This window comes from Mycetomoellerius zeteki, unplaced genomic scaffold (genome assembly GCF_001594055.1).
Source record: "Mycetomoellerius zeteki isolate Tzet28-1 unplaced genomic scaffold, Tzet1.0 scaffold8, whole genome shotgun sequence".
Classification (NCBI taxonomy): Eukaryota; Metazoa; Arthropoda; class Insecta; order Hymenoptera; family Formicidae; genus Mycetomoellerius; species Mycetomoellerius zeteki.
This window is the reverse complement of record NW_017257830.1, coordinates 335,913-354,852: the sequence shown is the minus strand read 5'-3', so window position 1 is coordinate 354,852 and position 18,940 is coordinate 335,913. Positions and strand designations below refer to the sequence as shown.

Sequence of the window (18,940 nt, the reverse complement as noted above, 5' to 3'; positions counted from 1 at the left end):
CCTTCACTTTTTTAAATGGAATTCTGCACACAAAAGTATTTAGGTAGTGATATAAAAAAGCCAATAGTTTACGAGACATTTTACACTTTATTCTGGCATATATTGACATGAAATGTTAAATAACTCGTAAACTATTAATCGTAACTATTAATTTTTTCGTACTTTAATACTTTTATATGTAATATTTAGAACTAAATGTAGTATTTAGAATAAGAAAATAAGACAATAGTTAAAAGAAGGGCTACGAGCCAGTTACAACATAAAGAATATTTAATAAACTTTCATACATACAAACGTTTCGACACCGATCGGGTCATCTTCAATGTAAACAACAAGCAACAATACATAAATTATCGGAATATTCGGTCACATAATAAAGTCCAGTAAAAACGTCGGTTAATATAGTATTCGCTTTGTGCAGTCCAAATATAAGTATCATAAAGGTGATCTCATCTCGCTTTTCCAATTCTATAATACATCTTGGTTTGTCATAATGGTGTAAGTCAGACGCAGAGAGGAAAACGCACAAATTAACTAAATAGATTAAATTAAGCCATGATACTATTGGAGAGGACATCTATCCTCTACGATGTCAGACGACGTTGTTAATTAAGAAAATAAGAAATATTTCTATGTGAGTAAAAGTATCCATCGCGTATGTATATGCGATTAGGTTATAATCGTATAAGTTACAAAAATAGTGCATGTTAATAGGTTTAAGTCTAAGATAAAATAAACTTGTATTTGTAAAACATACGTTATGAAAAAAAAAACAAGAAATAAACAGTAAATTTATTTTTATTCAGTAACGTTCAGATTAAATTCATTATTACATTAAAATTGTAATTACCCTTCATTATTTATTTTTATTAACTATTAATAAAACTTTCGACTTGTTTTTATAGTTTTTCTAGTTATTTGATGCAGCACCTCTAACGTTTACTTCTTTAATTTTTTGTGGTATCGCTTGAATGGACAAGGTAATGCAATTTTGACATAACGTTTTGACTAAGGAGAAATGAAGGAGAATTAATCCTACTACTTTAGTTGGAAGGGAAAATGTCTTTGAATGAATTGCGATATAAAAATTTTGTATAAGAAGAATTAAAGTCATTTGGATCGGAATAGGAAGATCCTTCAATAGAAATACAAAGATACATATTTAGGTTTCATTGTACAAAAATTAAAGATAGTATCGCTTGGATTATTTCCTTTATTTGGTATGATTGGTGTGGAATTTAATTTGGCGCCAGTTATTGATATCACATCTTTTATACAAATGATATATATAATTAGAGTTAAGTAAATAGCAAAGATACATAATACTACTTGGGTTTTACTTTTTAATTTGATAGAATTTAACTTGGTTAATTAAGATTGTATCATTAAGTTTTAATTTTTAATTTCGTACATTTTTTTTTTCGAGGAGTAATAATTTTTGACAGAGAATTAAAGCTGCCATTACTTGGATTGGAATAAGAGAACCTTCAAAAAGAATATTTTTGAAGAAGAATTAAAACTACTACTACTACTTGAGTTCGAATAATAAAAGATACGTAACGTATCACTTAGGTTCTATTCGAGAAGCACATACATTCTTAGCACTTACCTTTTTTTAAAAAGGTAAGTTTATGCTGATATCATGCATTTTGTATTAACAAATAGCAGCATACAATTTCATTTGTATCCGATCTCCTTTAGTTATATTGATTTACAATAATTGTCTTAGAAACTGTATAACGGTGATCTGTCTCAGAAGTCACATATACGAGATTGTATCATCTGTCGAATCGTAATTGAAATTTTTTCAATACAGCTCTTGGAACAAAGAGATGTAACCTTAATTACGCATGTTCGTAAGCTTATTATTAAAGTGCGATCGGTAGGGACAGTGGGCGTTGACACGAAAGTCGAGCAGAAAGTTGGATCTGACACTGACCATTGATTTACCAAATACGATATGCCCTCTTTTCATCTCTGAGGTTCGAAGGCACTCGAATTGTTGATGACGTGTTGTCGGCCCCTAAAATTAGCTACAGTGACATATTGGAGAGTGCGTGTGGGATCCCCTGAGAGAGAGAGATATGGTTCCCCCTCTCCTTCCTTCAAAATTCACAAAGCAGCTGCCCTGGGAAAATCAACTGACGCGTAACTAAATGGTGTATCATTAATTCCAACGTGTATGTTTATATCGCGCTGGTTAAAGTTCACAAAGCTCTGCATGCTATTTGATCCTTCTAACTGTGATCACAGGAGGAGGGGAGTCTTAGATTTTCCGATTGGGCCATTTACCAACTACTAAAAAAATGATACGTCGCTATATTGATGTTGAGCGTGTGCGTAAAGGAAAACAGTAAATATTATATTAAGAATATCTAAAAGGGACGTACCTTTCAGCACAAATAAATAGATATAATACTTTAATAAGTAAAAAGCAATTAACATATACGTAATGTAAAATTAATGAAATGATTCTTCGACTATCGCGAAATGGGATCTTATGTCTAACAATAATTTCTGCGAGTTTTATACATTTTATTTTTGTACTTTTGAAGTATGCATCGATTATTGTTTCGTCTTGAGACGTAATCTTGAGCCAAAAATTGGAAGTGTAATTTTATATTACTAAATTAATAAACAATTTAATATTATTGAAATTATATGAGCATTATAAAACTATGATAAACTTATTATCAAAAATATTACCTTGATTTCCTAAAAATATGTTCAAGTACTGTTTAAAAATTCACTCGAAATATTTACTTCTCCATTTGCATAAATAAAAGGAATTGAGTTAAGAGAATAATGATTTAATGAAGAACTTTATATAATATAATACAGCAGAATAGGAAAATTAATGAGTGTATTACATCTAATATAGATGTTGTTATACAACATGCCCGAAAATCACGTTACATCTCTTTTTCCTTGCTTCGTGTTGCAGCATGTACGTGCGTGCGTGTGTGCGCACATGTGATGTATAAGTTACTCTATTCATAAGAATGAGAGTAAAAGGCCAGAGTAATGTTTATCTTTAAAAAAAACGGCTTTTTTCTTTTTTTTTTCTGCATTATAATCAAACTAGGAAAACATCTGATTTATCCCAGATAACATTCAAGCACCCTAATAGTAGTATAAAAGCATTCTATTTTAGAGTCTAGAAGTATCCTTGTTAACGTTGAAAATGTACACAAATAGATGGCTATGGTTATGAGTAGAGTCCGACCGAAGTTTCGGTTTCGTCCAATAAGAACAAGAGTATACGTAACAATAGTATACGTATATTTCTAGAATATAACGTATATCAGGTATAGTATAAAAAAGATATATTAAACTACATTCTTTGTGTATAATTCCCGTTTCGATGACCGTCTCATATGCGTTTTCATATACCGATTTTTATTCGTGAACTAAACATTAAATTTATACGAATTCAGATATAAGAAACGAATAAATTGTGTCTTACGTAGTCATATGAAGTACCTACTGATAAATATAACACAGGCCTGCAAAATTGGAGATGTTGAAAGTTAATTGAGATTTAACAATGTCTTTTTACGTAATTTTTTGTGCTGAATCCAAATCCGGCTGCAGAATTGCTCTATCATGTCAAGATTTCGAGATATCCTAACCTAAAACTGCTAAAAAAGCCATTTTCAACCATATTTTAAATTAAATTAAAAATTAAGAAAATTTTTGTTGTCAGATCCATCAACGATATCATTTACTACTATACGGCCCCTTCAAAATCCATTTTGAACCATCTCAATGCGATTTTTTTCTTTCGAAGATATATTTATTCAAAGTTCAATGAATTGTACTTCATAGGAGCCTAATCCATATACCGTTGTATTAGAACAAACGATATTTCTGTACAGATTGGCTGACTCTTCTACCTTTTGTCACAGAATATTTTTAAATTTGCAAGAACTGTTAAATTGTACATGTCTTACTAGTACTTTATGTTGTTGTCTCTATAAAAAGTGTCGTTGTACCACTAGAGAAGTGAATGAATTCAAGAAATACAACTTTCCACGCAAAACAACTTTTACCTCACCTGTCTTCCTGTTTAGAGGCGCACGACTTCCATATTAAGCGACAGGACTTTGAAACAGGACTTCGAAAGTCGCTTCGTGTGGAAGTCGTGCGTTCCTAAGCAGGGGGGAGGTGGGGTGGGAGTCGCTTCGCGTGGAAGTCGTGCGGCCCTAAACAGGGGAAGAGTTGGGGTGGGAATCGCTTCGTGTGAGAAGTTGTAAAAGCAGAAAATTTCTGTTCTATGTAGTAGAAGAGAGACATCATTTTTCTAACTTCTTTTATTAATAATTTTTTAATGAATGATCAGCGCCGGCTAAAACCTATTGGAGGTCACTCAGGATCATGACCTTGACAATATCAAAGTCAAGGTCATTGGGAGTGTTCTCCTAATCTAAACTTTTACCTTTTTATGTTTATGTAAAAAAAAAAATAAACTATGACAAGTCGTTTCTGTCCGTACCTAGATCATCAAGGGTAGCTAAAAAATGACAATTGTAAATAGGACCGAAACATGAAAAAATATTTTTGACGTTAAAAATACATTGCAAAAATTAATTTTATAATTAATTGCAAACTTCGAAAGATTGTGGGAGGCAGCTGTAAAAATTATAAAAGGATATTCATATCAGGGAAGGTCCTTCTACGAAGAGTATATCGGACATTACTGTGTAATGTCAAGGCCATTCTTAATTCCTGGCCTTTAACTCCATTGACCAACGATCCTGCTAATTTTCAAGTTCTAACTCCGGCCCATTTTGTAATAGGTGAATCCTTAGTTCAATCTGCAGAGCAATCCTTTAATCTTGTACTCGACAATCGATTGTCGAGATGGCAACACCTTCAAAAGCTCCGCCAACAGCTCTGGTTACGTTGGCAGTGAGAATACCTACAGGAATTACAACGACGTAGCAAGTAGAATACTCTAGGCAAACACATCGATCTCAACACACTCGTCTTGATTGAGGACCAAGTACCATCTCTTAGATGGCCATTAGCAAGAATAGTTCGACTCTTCCCTCAATCGGACAGTAAGATTAGGATCGTGAAGGTGAAAACACAGACCGGGACGTATAAATGATCAGTTAAAAGGTTGTGCCCTTTGCTCATGAATGACATTGAGGAGATATAAATGTTCTAAAGCATCGAGTTGTGCAACCTATTTTTTTTCTTTCGTTCTTCCTTTTTTTTTCTTAAAACAGTATTTCCATACAGCACCGACTGTTGCGAAAAATTTTCAGAAATGTTTCACATCTCATATGCAACAATTCTGAAAGGATTCTGCAATGTGTCATATAAAATATTTTAACAGAAATGTTTCTAAAATCTACCATATACAATAAATTGAAAATCATATTTAAACAGAACAAAAAACCATCATGATGTTAAAATGGCTCCAAAATGTTTACTAAAAGTCATTTTTTGATCAATCACGATTCAGTTTAATGTCATTTTAATGTTATCGTGAATTGTTCTATTTTAATTGCGAAAAACTTTTGTATATGAATAATAATATTGTGTGGAAACTACAGGTGTAAGTGACTTTCTATTTTTCTAATAGTGATTATGTATATGTGTTTATACATATAATGTGATTAATTAATCAAAATAGTTGGATATTTAATTACCATTTTTGAGAAATACTTTAAGTTTATTTCAATAAGTTTGTAATCTGTAAACAGATTACAAAACTCTTAATAAAGTTTAAGTACTTCAGAAATGATATTTAAATATATGTTTAATTGATACTTAAATAATATTTAAATTTATTACGTCGGCATAGTAAATTTAAATATTATTTAAGTATCAATCAAGTATATATTTAAATATCATTTTTGAAGTACTAAAAATAACTGAAAAATTTTTGGTAATATTTCAAAAAGATTGCAGATTTTTTCTGTAACATTTCATCAATCTTTCAACAAGGTTTCATATGCAAGAATCGCGGACATTTTGCTATTTCAGAGCTGTCTCAGAAATATTGCAGACATATTTCGCAATTTTTATGAAATGTTTCACTTTTCAGTTGAAATATTTCTGAGATATTTCTGAAAATTTTTGATGCTGTATGGGTTATTTCATTTCAGACACTGCATTAAGTTCAGTTATTCATACTTTAATCAAGTATTGTTTATGTTTTATAAGATACCTTTAATTTATATTGAAAGGAGCCCAGGATGACAAGAAGTTTATCCACTCGCCTCGGCAGCGCTGTCAGAGTCAGTCATGTTTTTTTTCCTTTTCTTTTCTTTTTCCTCTCTTTTATATTCCATGATATATGTGTGCGATGTCCTCCTGGCGATACTGCAAAATACCGTAGACGTGTGCAATGTGTACGAATAAAACAGTTATCTACTACACACGCATTCTTTTAATTAACAAGCACGTTATAAATGAAGAGAAAAAGATTTGAGAGATTGATCATATAACTGATAGAATGATTGACAGTATATCTTCATTAATAGTTAATATCACAAGCGAAACAGATTCTGAAATTTCTGACAGCAACTATTAATTTTCTATAACGTACAGTTAAACTCGTATGTAATATCTTACCATATTCGTAGCTTCTATGTGATGATTCATATTATTTAAAAAAATATGTTACTATTATAATGTGATTGTAATTTAAATGTTACTATATAATGTTATGTTACTGTATAATTTAAATTTATTACAATGATTTCGATTTAACATCATATTAACATGTCAAGATTATTTCATCCGCTCAATTTTTTAAGCCCGGACCCCGGGGTTACCGTATTTACGTAATCGGTAATGAGTACACTTTGACCGTTATATCACCTCCTATGCGCAGACCGAGGTTATTCTCTCGTTGAACAGAGTACAGAGCATGTTGCATCGACCGAAACAAATGAAAATCAGAGGGAGCCCAATGTCTGGAGAATACGCGGGGTGCGATAAGACTTCCCATTCCAAGCTCTAATTTGTTTCACTGATAATGCAATATTAGGTCGAACATTGTCGTGAAGAAGGATCGCTTTGCGTCGTTTACTCACAATTAGAGATCATTTTTGGTCTAATACCTGCTTCAATTTGTATAATTGTTGTCGATAACGATCAGAGCAGTGACAGTTTCTTTCGGATTTAACAATTCATAGTACACAACATCTTCTTGTAATATTCACACCAAATACACAGCAATACCTTTGAATCGTAAATATTATGCCTCGAAGTGAATGTTGTTGGTTGGAATAATCCATGATTTTTTTCATTTGGGATTATCAAAACAGATCCATTTTTCATCAATAATAATTCAAATAAACAATATACAAGATACAAAAAAACTCTTCTTTTTTTATTTAACAAATTATCAGCGAAATGCAAATGTTCAATCAGTTCACAATGACATTTTCCAATAATTGTTGTGGAACCCATTTTCCTTCTTTATGGATCTTTCCCATATCATGTAAACATTTAGTAACTGTTGTACGATCAACATTTAATTCTCTGATGTGTTCTGAAGTGGATTGTGCTGGATTTTTGCCCAATAATGCTTGCAAATCTGCATTTTCCAGCTTTATTCATTGTCCAGAGCGATCTTTGTCGTTAACATTGAAATCACCACTTTTGAATCGTCTGAACCAATATTCACATGTCTTAGTTGATGAAGTAACGTTACCATAAGTTTCTATCAGAATTCTATGACCTTCAGTCGCCGTTTTCTTCTGATTAAAAAACAAAAGCAACGCATGTCGAAAAACTCTTTAAGAAGCTCCATTTTTAAAATGGTATAAACATGATGTTTACTGCGACTATTGTTAGTAAATGATTAAATATCATGGAGTAATGGTAAAGCATTAAGAAAACAATAGCTGCGATTGGAATATTTCTTTACAACACTGACAACAATGCCATCTTTTGCAAAACCTCAATCACGCTTCTAATATTTAATAATAATCAGTGCCAGTCGACCCGTGTAAGTTGATGTGACATTGGAAAATTGTGACATTGCAATTGCAATGGGGCGCGCGTGGATCACATTAACATCGTATACCATATCTGAAAAATAAATCTCGGAGAAATTATGGACCCACTAGAAACGTTGTAAAGAGAAATTATTTTAAGCAACTGATTAATAGTATGTTGATAGTTGATCGATTATTCTCGAGAGTTAATATTTATTTCTGATTTTAAATTGCATTTAACACTGAAGGTAACTCGATAAGGGTGAAAACGTTTGTTTAATGTATGTTTATCGTATTAATCAATTATGATTAAACATTAAGCGTTAATTATTAACAATCACCAATCTGTTTCGACTCATAGCCTTCTATTTAAATGATCCAATATTTAGTTCTCGTTACTTTGTAGGATAGTTCAGTAAATTATAAAACTATTCTATTTTACTGCAGATTTAGATCATCGTATTTAATTATCCTATCTGATTAATATAATATTTAGTTTCTCAAACAAAAATTGCATTGTCCAATCTAAACATTGTAGCTTTTTCACAAATTTATTTTGATGAAATAGATTGAACTTTTGCTAGTATAACGGTAATTTAATATTCAAATCTTATTCAAATCAATTGAGGATTTTATTCCTTAATTTTAATTAATGGACATACATGCTGATTGCATATTTCATTCATTTAATAAGATAATTATTTATATTGAACAGGTATTTAGTTACATTCATTTTATATTTTTGTGAACGTTTCATATGTTTCATTTCTTAAACGAAAATTCAATTGCTTCAACTCAATGTAGAATATCTTTAACAAAATATTTCTATCAGTAAAATAAATATCGGTTTGAACTATAAAAATTTTCTGTTAAAATGACAAAATGTGTAAATGCATCGATCATCTAAATTATTTATTAAATTATATCAATAAATACACGAACTGTATATTGAAGTCATTCAACAAAGGTCATACAAAATTTTATTTATATCAAATATATATTTTGTTATCTCGACTTCATCTTTCGATATAGACATCACATATTTAGTTCTAGAAACAAAATTTTAGTTGCTTTATATTTTCGTAAATATAAATTTTAACTGCATTTTAATAAATATATTATAATGAATTATAATAAATTATGAAACATTATACACTGATAAATTTTGCAGCCGATTGTTATAAAAATGGCTTATACTAGCCTCATACACACACAAGTTTTTGTTGCGTTAAACAAACGTATTACTATCGATTCCAATTCTTTAATCCTTTTTTATCTACTTCCTATGACACATCTTTTAAGCATATAGTGCAGGCGTAAAGCGAGTTTTAAAGTAATAGATTTAAAAGTGGGCCTTATTTAGAGCTTGGGCCTTATTCACCTCAGATACCTTACATATTTAGTTGCTCGTATTGAATCAAATAATTTAGTTATATGAAACAAATTTCGCATTTTTGAACAAATTTTTTTTCAGTGTATTTTCTCACTTCTGACATTACAATCTAAGGTAGTAGTGGTAGTAGCGAGGGTAATAAAGAGTAAACAAAAACTTAAGTGCTGATAGAACAAATAAATATACAAACATATTAACATATATTTTTTCTTGTTTACACATATCTTCTAATTTTCATCAAAATTAGAAAAACATCGTTGCGGTAAAAATTTTTCGTCAGATTATAATGAGTAAATCTCACAACGTCTGAGATTCATCGTTAGCACAAACGGCCTTTAGGCAACCGAGCCTATTTAGTACACGTGTCCTCGTACATTAAATCGCTGCGATCCTATTTGCGACGATTGAACGGTCAGGGTGAGCAAAAGAGACAGAAAGAAGACACAAAAATCAAAAGAGAGGGGCTGAGATCGGAACAAAGGGCTCACACACTTCGCCACGTGACTGCCGGTGGTACGACTTCGGGGTACTGTATGTGCCAGAAAGTACAAAGCTTCATCACTCTCTTCTTCTCTTTCATTTCTTCCTTATCCCTTCCTTCTCTTCCCCACCTTTTCTCACTCTCTATCTCTCTTCATCTTTCGTATGTAGGTTGTCCGCAATTTGACGCGATGTCGCACATTATGCGCGATAATGCACATTGCGTGGAATTTGCAGCGAATAACGTCGACTGCATTGCTTTACATGTTGTATTTTTGTTCATTTATTGATTTATTCGCAAGGAGAAGCTCAACTTTTGATTAGAGAATAGTCCAACTAAAGAATTCTTTTATTAGTTTGAAAATAAAGTGTTTGAAAATAAAAACAAAAAAGTTTTTGCTATTGTGCACAATTAAAAATATATTGCAGGATCGATATGTACATACCCTGCCATTTCTCAAGGTTAGATAGAGCGAATTAAATTAAATAGAAGGTAGATCCTTTATTGTTTTTCGAGTTTTTCAATAAATTAATTAATGAAACATTAATTAATAGAAATCCGTAAATCAGCGTGCATCTGAACGATTCAGCGAGTAAAGATCGCCCAGTGTCACCCGACTATTGTTTGGTGAGCATAGCGATACACAGTTACGAAGAGCATGCTCCCAACGTAATAACTAACACGGACCTTGGTAGAAATACATCGCTGAAATTGACTATAAAATCGTTGAAATAAGAAATGAAAATGACTGAAATATTATTAAAAACATTTCAGCATAAATACTTTTAATATTAAAATACTATCAATTTTAAAGATAATAAATGAAAAGTAATGAAAAATAATAAAAGCTAATACACAACAAATATACTTAATATTTATATAGATATATTCAAATAAATTGAACAATGAATTACATTGAATTACCACGAATCCTAAAAATAATACATTGAAATGCTAAAATATGTATTATACTATGCATGAAAATGTTGAAACAATAAAAAAAATTTAAGAAAAGTTAGTGTAAATATTTGAAACAACTTTCACATGTATGTAGTTTGTTTAAAGCGTAAATATTATTGTAATATGTGTTTCATGCCCTTACAACCTCCTTAAATGATGAAACAATAATTAAACACATAATAAGATTTTTCCGTAAATACATGCACGATCTATTACGAATTCATTCGCCATCGTATTTTTTGCTCACTTTATTGGATCGGCAATTTTTAATTCAGATCAAAATCAAAATTTACGCACAACAAGCTAATAGCTCGTTTAATTTCGAACAAATTAAAAAAAATTTTTTAAATTAGTTAAGAATTAGAACGTTGGCCGAATTTTGTCCACAAAAAGAGTTTTTCCGCCCATTGTACGCCGGTGGCCTTAACCTTGACATATGTTGTCAAGGTCATAACACAGAATGACCTTCAATGGCGGTCACAGTTCGTTCAAAAGTTATTAATAAATAAAGTTTAAAAAATAAAGTTATTTCTATAGGGTGTTCAAAAAAAGTTCGGAACCCCGGATTTATTTGGGAGGATGACGTTTTTGAAAAAAATGTTTCAAATAAAAATTGTTAGATATAAAAAGATCTATTCACAAATCTTATCGGTTTGACCTTGGATGGCGTCCTCAAAGTCAGGTCAAAATAAGATCGATTTTTTTTAAATGGGACATCCTATTTTTGATGCCAGAATCTAATAGTGTTGGTGTCAAGAGCTTTTCAAAACACTGTAATAAAATTATTTTTCATCAAGTAGTTTTTGAGTTATAAGCTTGAAGGTTACAGTACGGCCGGCATTAGCATTGCGTAAGGTGTCCGACCAACGCGCGACGGTTAAAACTCTTGAATGTTGTTCAGGATCATGTCCTGGATAACATTTGTTAAGCTTGAGGTCATTGGGGATTATTCCTCTTATTTTCATTTTTGCACTAAAAATTCATTTTAGCAGAAAGAGTATAGGATAGTTTTTAATATTGTATACAGTAGAAATAAAAAATTTTTCAACTTTATTTGTTAATAACTTTTGAACGAACCGCCACCTTTTGAAGGTCACTCAGGATTGTAACCATTACAACATATGACAAGATAATTGGTGCGGTGTCCGTTAATTCGAATTATTAAGATGAACTCCATTGGAAAATAAAATATGTAGGAAGACAATACGTATAATAGATAATGATATAAAGCAAAACAATTAAAGTTCAATCTTATAATTAAAATGTAAGAATACAGAGTTAAGATTTACACAAAGCTCGCAATTAGTTAACAGCGGATGCAATGTGTCGAGAAACAGCAGATTAAAGAATAGCAAAGAAAATAGCAAAATGAATATTGAGGGGTAAAGAGTAAAATGCAACAGCAACATAAGGAAACGAAGCTTAGAACTTGGAAATACGATGTATAGGGTAGTAGAATAAAGATTGGGAACATGTAACAGAAGTAGAATTTGTATAAAAATCCTCAGTAAAGCAAAGGCAGTCACGAAGATAGGGTGAGTCATTTGAGTGCAGGACATTGACAACCATACAACAGAGACGCAGAATGCTTCGCATTTGATAGGAATATGAGTATAAATACCTATGAGTATAAATAACTACTTCAACGTTAACAATAATCCTTGCTTTACTTTTAAAACTTCTACATCCAGAACTCAATCAGCGTGCCTCAGTGAGCATTGATGCTATATGGCGTCAAAGCGCTTTTTCTTCGAAATGAATGAACGAATTTGATTCAAACTAGGTATATAAGGGTTTTTGCGGTCGCTGATTCCGATTTTGAAGTTAAAAATATAAAATTCAAAATGGCGGATCCAATATGGCGGACTGAAATAAAAAAAATCTAAATTCTTATCAGAACGTTTTGAAAATTGGCTTACGGGGGGGGGGATTTCGAGAATGCTGATTTCGATTCTGAAGTCAGAATTGTAAAATTCAAAATGGCGGATCCAATATGGCGGACCTTAATTTGAAAAAATTTACATTTTTGTTAAAACGTTTTGAAATTTGGTTTTCGAGGTTTATAATTTCGATTTTTAATGTCAAAATTCAAAAGTAAAAAATTATAACATAAAACTGAAATCTGTCACATTTCAGTTTTCACTTACGACATTAGCGTGTGTGCGTGCGCGCGTGTGTGTCAGCACCCTCGAAAACGCTCATGAGTCAAATTTCAAAACGTTTTAACAAGAATGTGAATTTTTTCAAATTGAAGTCCGCCATATTGGATCCGTCATTTTTAATTTCTCAATTTTGATCTCAAAATCGGAATCAGCGCCCTAAGAAACCTCTATGTATCAAGTGCGAAAAAAAAATTCAAAACTTTTTTCTGCCCACCGGAGCATAAATTGTGAAAATAAACGTGTCAGTGAAGGGGTTAAAAACAATATTGTAAGGTAATTCATAAAACGTTATCTTTTTCCCATTTCTGAGAAACATTTGAACGTTTTTGCAACGTTATAGGAATTTCATGTTCTATATGAGTTACTACAGACTAAGCGGGACCCACGAATTGTGCAATTCGTTTGCGAGCAAAGTAATTATATTTTTAAGAAATGTTTACAAACGTTTGCGAACATTATGTCATGTTCTCACTTCGGCTGGATCATTAGCAAATACTCGCAAACGTTTCCAAACATTTTTTAATCGTACGTGTTTGATGGCTTCACTGAATTTATCAAATTTGCAAACGCTTTGCGCGGTTGGTGGATACCTGGCTAAATGATATGGATTAACCAATAAGAATGGGGGTTTTAATAGCGTACATCGCTAATTGATCAATTTATAATAAAATTCTCATTGGTAAAACAGTGAAATGTTACTAAGCACCAACCGATGTGAGTGAATGTGTGTGAATAGTATTGTGCAATAACGGAACTCTTCCATAAGAACAATACAGAATCTAGTTAACCAATCAAAATCTTTTACGTTTTTGTTCCACGATTTCTGACTCTAACTCTGTAACCATATCTTTATTTAAGATGGTCTCAAAGTTAGAACTGACATATGGATATGGGCTTAAGATCTCGTCAATAATATGTATTAAAGTAAAAATCATTGAAAATATGATAAATTACACTGAATATTTATAATACTTTAATCATGCATATATCGAACTATCATACTCAATGTAGAGAAGGCAATTTTTTATAACAATTTTATCTATCTACTCATCTAATAGTTAAACTATATTTATAATTTCAGGTGAAAACATTTTTAAATCTACAGCAACAGGCAGCAGAAATAATGGCAACAATTGCCATTTGGGAATTGGAATTGAATGATGTTGAGTTGGAGCTTGGAAATGTTAATAAACACGGAAAATTATGTATAAAAGAACAAAATGGTCCTTTATATAAGTGAGTAAATTTTTTCTTAATAATCATTTTGTAGGGTACAGCGGGGTAATTTGAATAATTTCAAACATTTTAAACAATTTCTCGAAAAATAATAATGTTATCATTACTTTAAATATGTAGCAGGAAACTCACATGTTTAAGGAATATTTACCAAAGTATAAAAAATTAATCTTTAAATCTTGAGGCGTAATGCCATTATCCGATTTCTCCCTACAATTTTAATGAAGCTTAATTTTGAAGGGCAATTTGGGTATCTTAAAGAGTAATTTAAATAACATTGAAAATAAACATTAAAATTACAACAAAAACTAAATTTTGTATTAAAATATTTGAATTCATCCATAATTTGGCCCTGTTTATACACTTTTTACGTAGATTTCATAAAAGTTTAAGAAAGCAGGATATATTCTTATAAACTGCAGTAATAACCGAAATTCTCTACCTACCTTGCTTAATATAAACTCTGCACAGACTTCCAGATGCACAGATACCTTTTCAAACTTAGGTATATGAATATGTAGACTACAGTATCTTCTTTGCTACTAATTCCAAATATAAAACACGGCGTCTTAAATTTTTTTGAAATTTTTGCAAATGCTTTACTATTATCTAAATTTTCCTGCTATTCAAATTACCCCGCTGTACTCTATACAATCATTGTATTAAATTAATCAAAGCTAAATAAAATTTGATCTTTTTTATTATTTATACATGGTTCCGAGACAAATATTTGTCCTTAAAATATCGTATTCCTGACTCAATTTTAAAATGATTTTCTTTTACCTAAAGTTTATCCGATGCTTAGTTTTTGAATTATAAAGAAAAATATTTAACGAATTATGGGATGCATACGGAAGATAGGTAGGGGCGGCGCAACTCATCGTCTGATACGAGCGCTCACTGCGATGAACTGCTTACTATACGCAAAACGTGTAACACGACGGTACGCCTTTGCAGGACTTGACAAAATACTTGTTATTTTATATCTGCAATACAAAATACGGTAAAAGTTCCGATTAGAGGACCCCCCCAATGACCTTGACCTTGACATATATTGTCAAGGTCATGACCCTGAGTAACCTCCAATAGGTTTTAGCCGTCGCTCGTCCTTCGTTAAAAAGTTCTTAACAAAAAAAGTTTTATTATACCTTGATCAAAAAGTTCCCGGAATTACCACCAGGTGATGCTCTGAGTCAGCTGATTTAAGTTCTGTTTTTTTTGGTTAGGTTGCCACATCTATCATTAACATTTCCACCAAATTTTATCGCCATAACTTGACATTTGTAAAAGTTACACCGTCTTGAGTACATCTACCTCTGCACGGTTTTCGATTTTTCCATTACCTCCTTTCGGCTTAAAACGCATTCCTCGTAGTGGTTTTTTGACTCGATCGAACAGAAAAAAATCGCAGGGAGCCATATCGGGTGAATTCGATGGCTGTTGAATTGTATTCGTTTCGTTCTTTGTCAAAAATTTATGCATGTTGCAAATTCAACTCCATTTTTAAAACTAAAAAATCGAAAACCGTGCAGAGGTGTCCACTCTCGTCCTTCTAAAACCGAATTTTTTGGAATATTCTAAAACAAAAATCTTAATACGAAAATCGAGGCTATAATGGTTTTTAAATTAATAGCAATTGAAATTTACTAATCATGGAGCTGATTTTTCGCACTGTAAAAAACAAAATATTTAAGTAATTCATTTGCTTACAAACTTATACATATTTTAATTATCAGGAATACATCGATTTATTCTCTCTATAAATTTAAACGACATACATATCGATGTAATTCATATTAATTTTTATATTTTTATCATTTTTCAATGTTTTACTACAATAATTATTGAGAAATATGTATGCCGATTATTTGATATTTGGGTATTAGGATTAAATAAATATTAGACATGTTTCTGCCTTACTTTATCAACATATTCAATTGTTTTAATTTTTTTTATGTTAAAGATTGTTTATCTACTAATACTATTACAAAAATGTTTACCATACGAACAAACATAGTCATGAATTTATTTTGAAACAAATCGTAGTATATTAAATTGATATTTTGTTATATGCTTTGACATTAATTATGTGTACGTAATATACAAAAAGTAGATTCCCTATAGGAACAACAATAATTTCTTCATAAAAATGTTATTGCATATTTGTAGAATAATCTTGAAGTTTGCTGAGAGGGTTTCCTGAAGCACCTTCACCACTTGTCAATTGTCATATCGCCATGCCTAAGCGCGCGAAATATTCGCTCCGTGATTAGTAAACTTTAATCGCTATTAATTTAAAAACTTTACAGCCTCAACATCTTAGTATCAGGATTATCGTCCTAGAATTTTCCAAACAATTCCTTCTTAAAAGGATTAGTTGTGAGACATCCTGTACATATGTAATTGTGACGAAATTCATGATATAAGAAAATTGATATTACAGATGGAAGAATTTCACGCCCAAAGTTATTGTGGCTCGTGACATAGTACAACGACCATCGGCACTCACCATTGACTCCTGGAGAGATAATATTATCATAACCTGTCCGGGATCAGGACGGATTGTCGTTCTCGACAGGAAGTTCAAACTTGTACGGAAGATTCGTCACCAGGAGATGATAGCACCTCAAGGAGTAGCCTTCCTACAGAAACACGATGAAATATACGTGACAGGTTTTGATATTTAATTTTTGAATAATGATACACAAAACAGTAGAACATGACCTAAACTTTTAAAATTTGGTTTACCAGTTTTCATTGATTCTTACCAGTGTTACGTCCAAGCTCCAGGATTCTTTTATTTCATAGGATTTATTAGGATACAGGAGGGAGGCATGAGAGGACGCAACGGACACCTTGTTCATGGATTCACGGTTGAAAACGTGCCACGAGTCGAACGCACCTGTAAAAATCTCGAAATAAGGGCAAATGAACCATATGGTCATTAAAATACTTAACGAGATTGCGCGCTCGTTGGTCCTTTATTTAGGTCAAGGAATTGAATCCTTTTACCTGGGATTTGTGCGAACCTATGGAGAGTCAGGATTAAATACGAGGATATTTAAATAATGTTGACAAGTTCCCAAATGAGCTTCGATTTATTAACGAATTGAAAATAATCATTATAACATTATATTAATTATGCTCATTACGATAAGTTTATACATTTGGGAATATTTATGGCAAAACAATACTACAGTTTTAAGTTCTAGTATTTCTTTGTACAGATTTTCTTATAATCATATGTTTATCTTTCAATCCTAAATTATCGATCAGATTATACGCACATAATTCTACTATATATATATATATATGTTTTTATACGTATATCTGTGTGTGTATATATATATATATATGTATGTATATTCTTAATTAAGATACTTAGTTAATTAGATGTGTAATGTGCGTACATGTGTGTATATAAGGAAGAGAAGATCGAAAAAGATATTATTTGTTTATTTCTCGCGGTTTTATCTCGATTATGATAGCAGTAGAAGAGGAGTAAAAATTAAATAAGAATTTGGCTGGGATTTGGTAATATTCAGGTGAATCGGAAAGAAGGGCATAAAGGAAATCTATTTGGAAAATTATGGATCGGATTTCACATTCAGATCATAATCTGATTCGATCACATAGGCGTTATCGGGAAGGATAGGAACTTGAGGAAATTGAGAGAATAGGATATGTAAAGAATTTGGATTTCTCCAGTTATAATAATATTTAGGATGGGAAGGAGGAACTTCATCAAGGAATTCGACCGAAGAGGAAGAGTAGGCAAGAGAAGAGGGACAAAGAGGTTCTGAGATTGAGGGCTGAGGTGTAAAGGGAGGTGAATTTGGGGATGTTTCTTCGGTTATGCGTGATGGAGGTGAATTAGGTTGTTTTGGGGGAGGGGGATGTTGATGAGGAGATAGAGGAGGAACTCGTTCAAGTTTGGAGGAAAGGAGGGCAGATGAAGAAGAAGGACTAACCGGACCATAGAGAGGAGAGGAGGGAAAATTTAAGAATTAATCGCTTAGTTCTACGCATGATTGACTTGACTCGGCCAGAGCTCTCTTTCTCCGTTCTCGGCGGTCGCGGCGGTCCCGGTAATGTTTTACAGAAGCTCTGGACTTCCTCTTACATTGGGGACGAGAGTCCACTAAAATTTGTCATTTCACGAATTAAATAATGATTAAACAAAGGGATTTGGGGGTAACAACGCGATATTAATGATTCATGTGAGTCTTATTAATAAGGCGGATCTATCCGATGATGTCGACTGGAAAATCCAGGGTAACAAGAACGCTACGGATCTAGCCAATCTCGATCGAAGGGTAACGATGCGATATTAACGATTCGCGTGGGACATACTAATAACGGAAATCTATTTATCGATGTCAATTGGAAAATCCAGGGTAACAAGAATGCTACAGATTTAGCCAATCTCAATTGAGGGATAACGACGCGATGTTAATCATGTTGAAGGAACTCTAATGCATGATGCAAATAATGCTAAATTCGGGGATTATTGTTCGCAAAAATAAAAAAAATAAAACAAATGATCAAGGGGGTTGGACTTACTACTTGAGTCAAGGTGAGCAAAATTTCAGATGGATCTGCCTAGGTTGTGGTCTACAGAGAAGGGGTGTTGGCTGGACGTCTCGAGCGCATGTTCGCAACTTGGAGCGGCCGACTTGAAGTGATATCCCTATAAGCGCAAAATGTTCCTAGAATGTTACATGAATATTATTAAAAAAAAAAAAAA

The 18,940-nt window shown here is 32.1% G+C and overlaps 1 protein-coding gene across 3 annotated transcripts in view; it reads left to right on the top strand.

Moving 5' to 3' along the window:
* LOC108729847 (uncharacterized) overlaps nt 1-18,940 on the top strand; it is a 49,320-nt gene that overhangs the window by 21,137 nt on the left and 9,243 nt on the right. For all 3 annotated transcript variants that reach the window (XM_018459181.1, XM_018459180.1, XM_018459179.1), the window contains exons 6-7: nt 14,039-14,193; nt 16,637-16,866. In XM_018459181.1, coding sequence (XP_018314683.1) covers nt 14,039-14,193; nt 16,637-16,866 — 385 coding nt within the window. The remainder of the gene's footprint in view (nt 1-14,038; nt 14,194-16,636; nt 16,867-18,940) is intronic.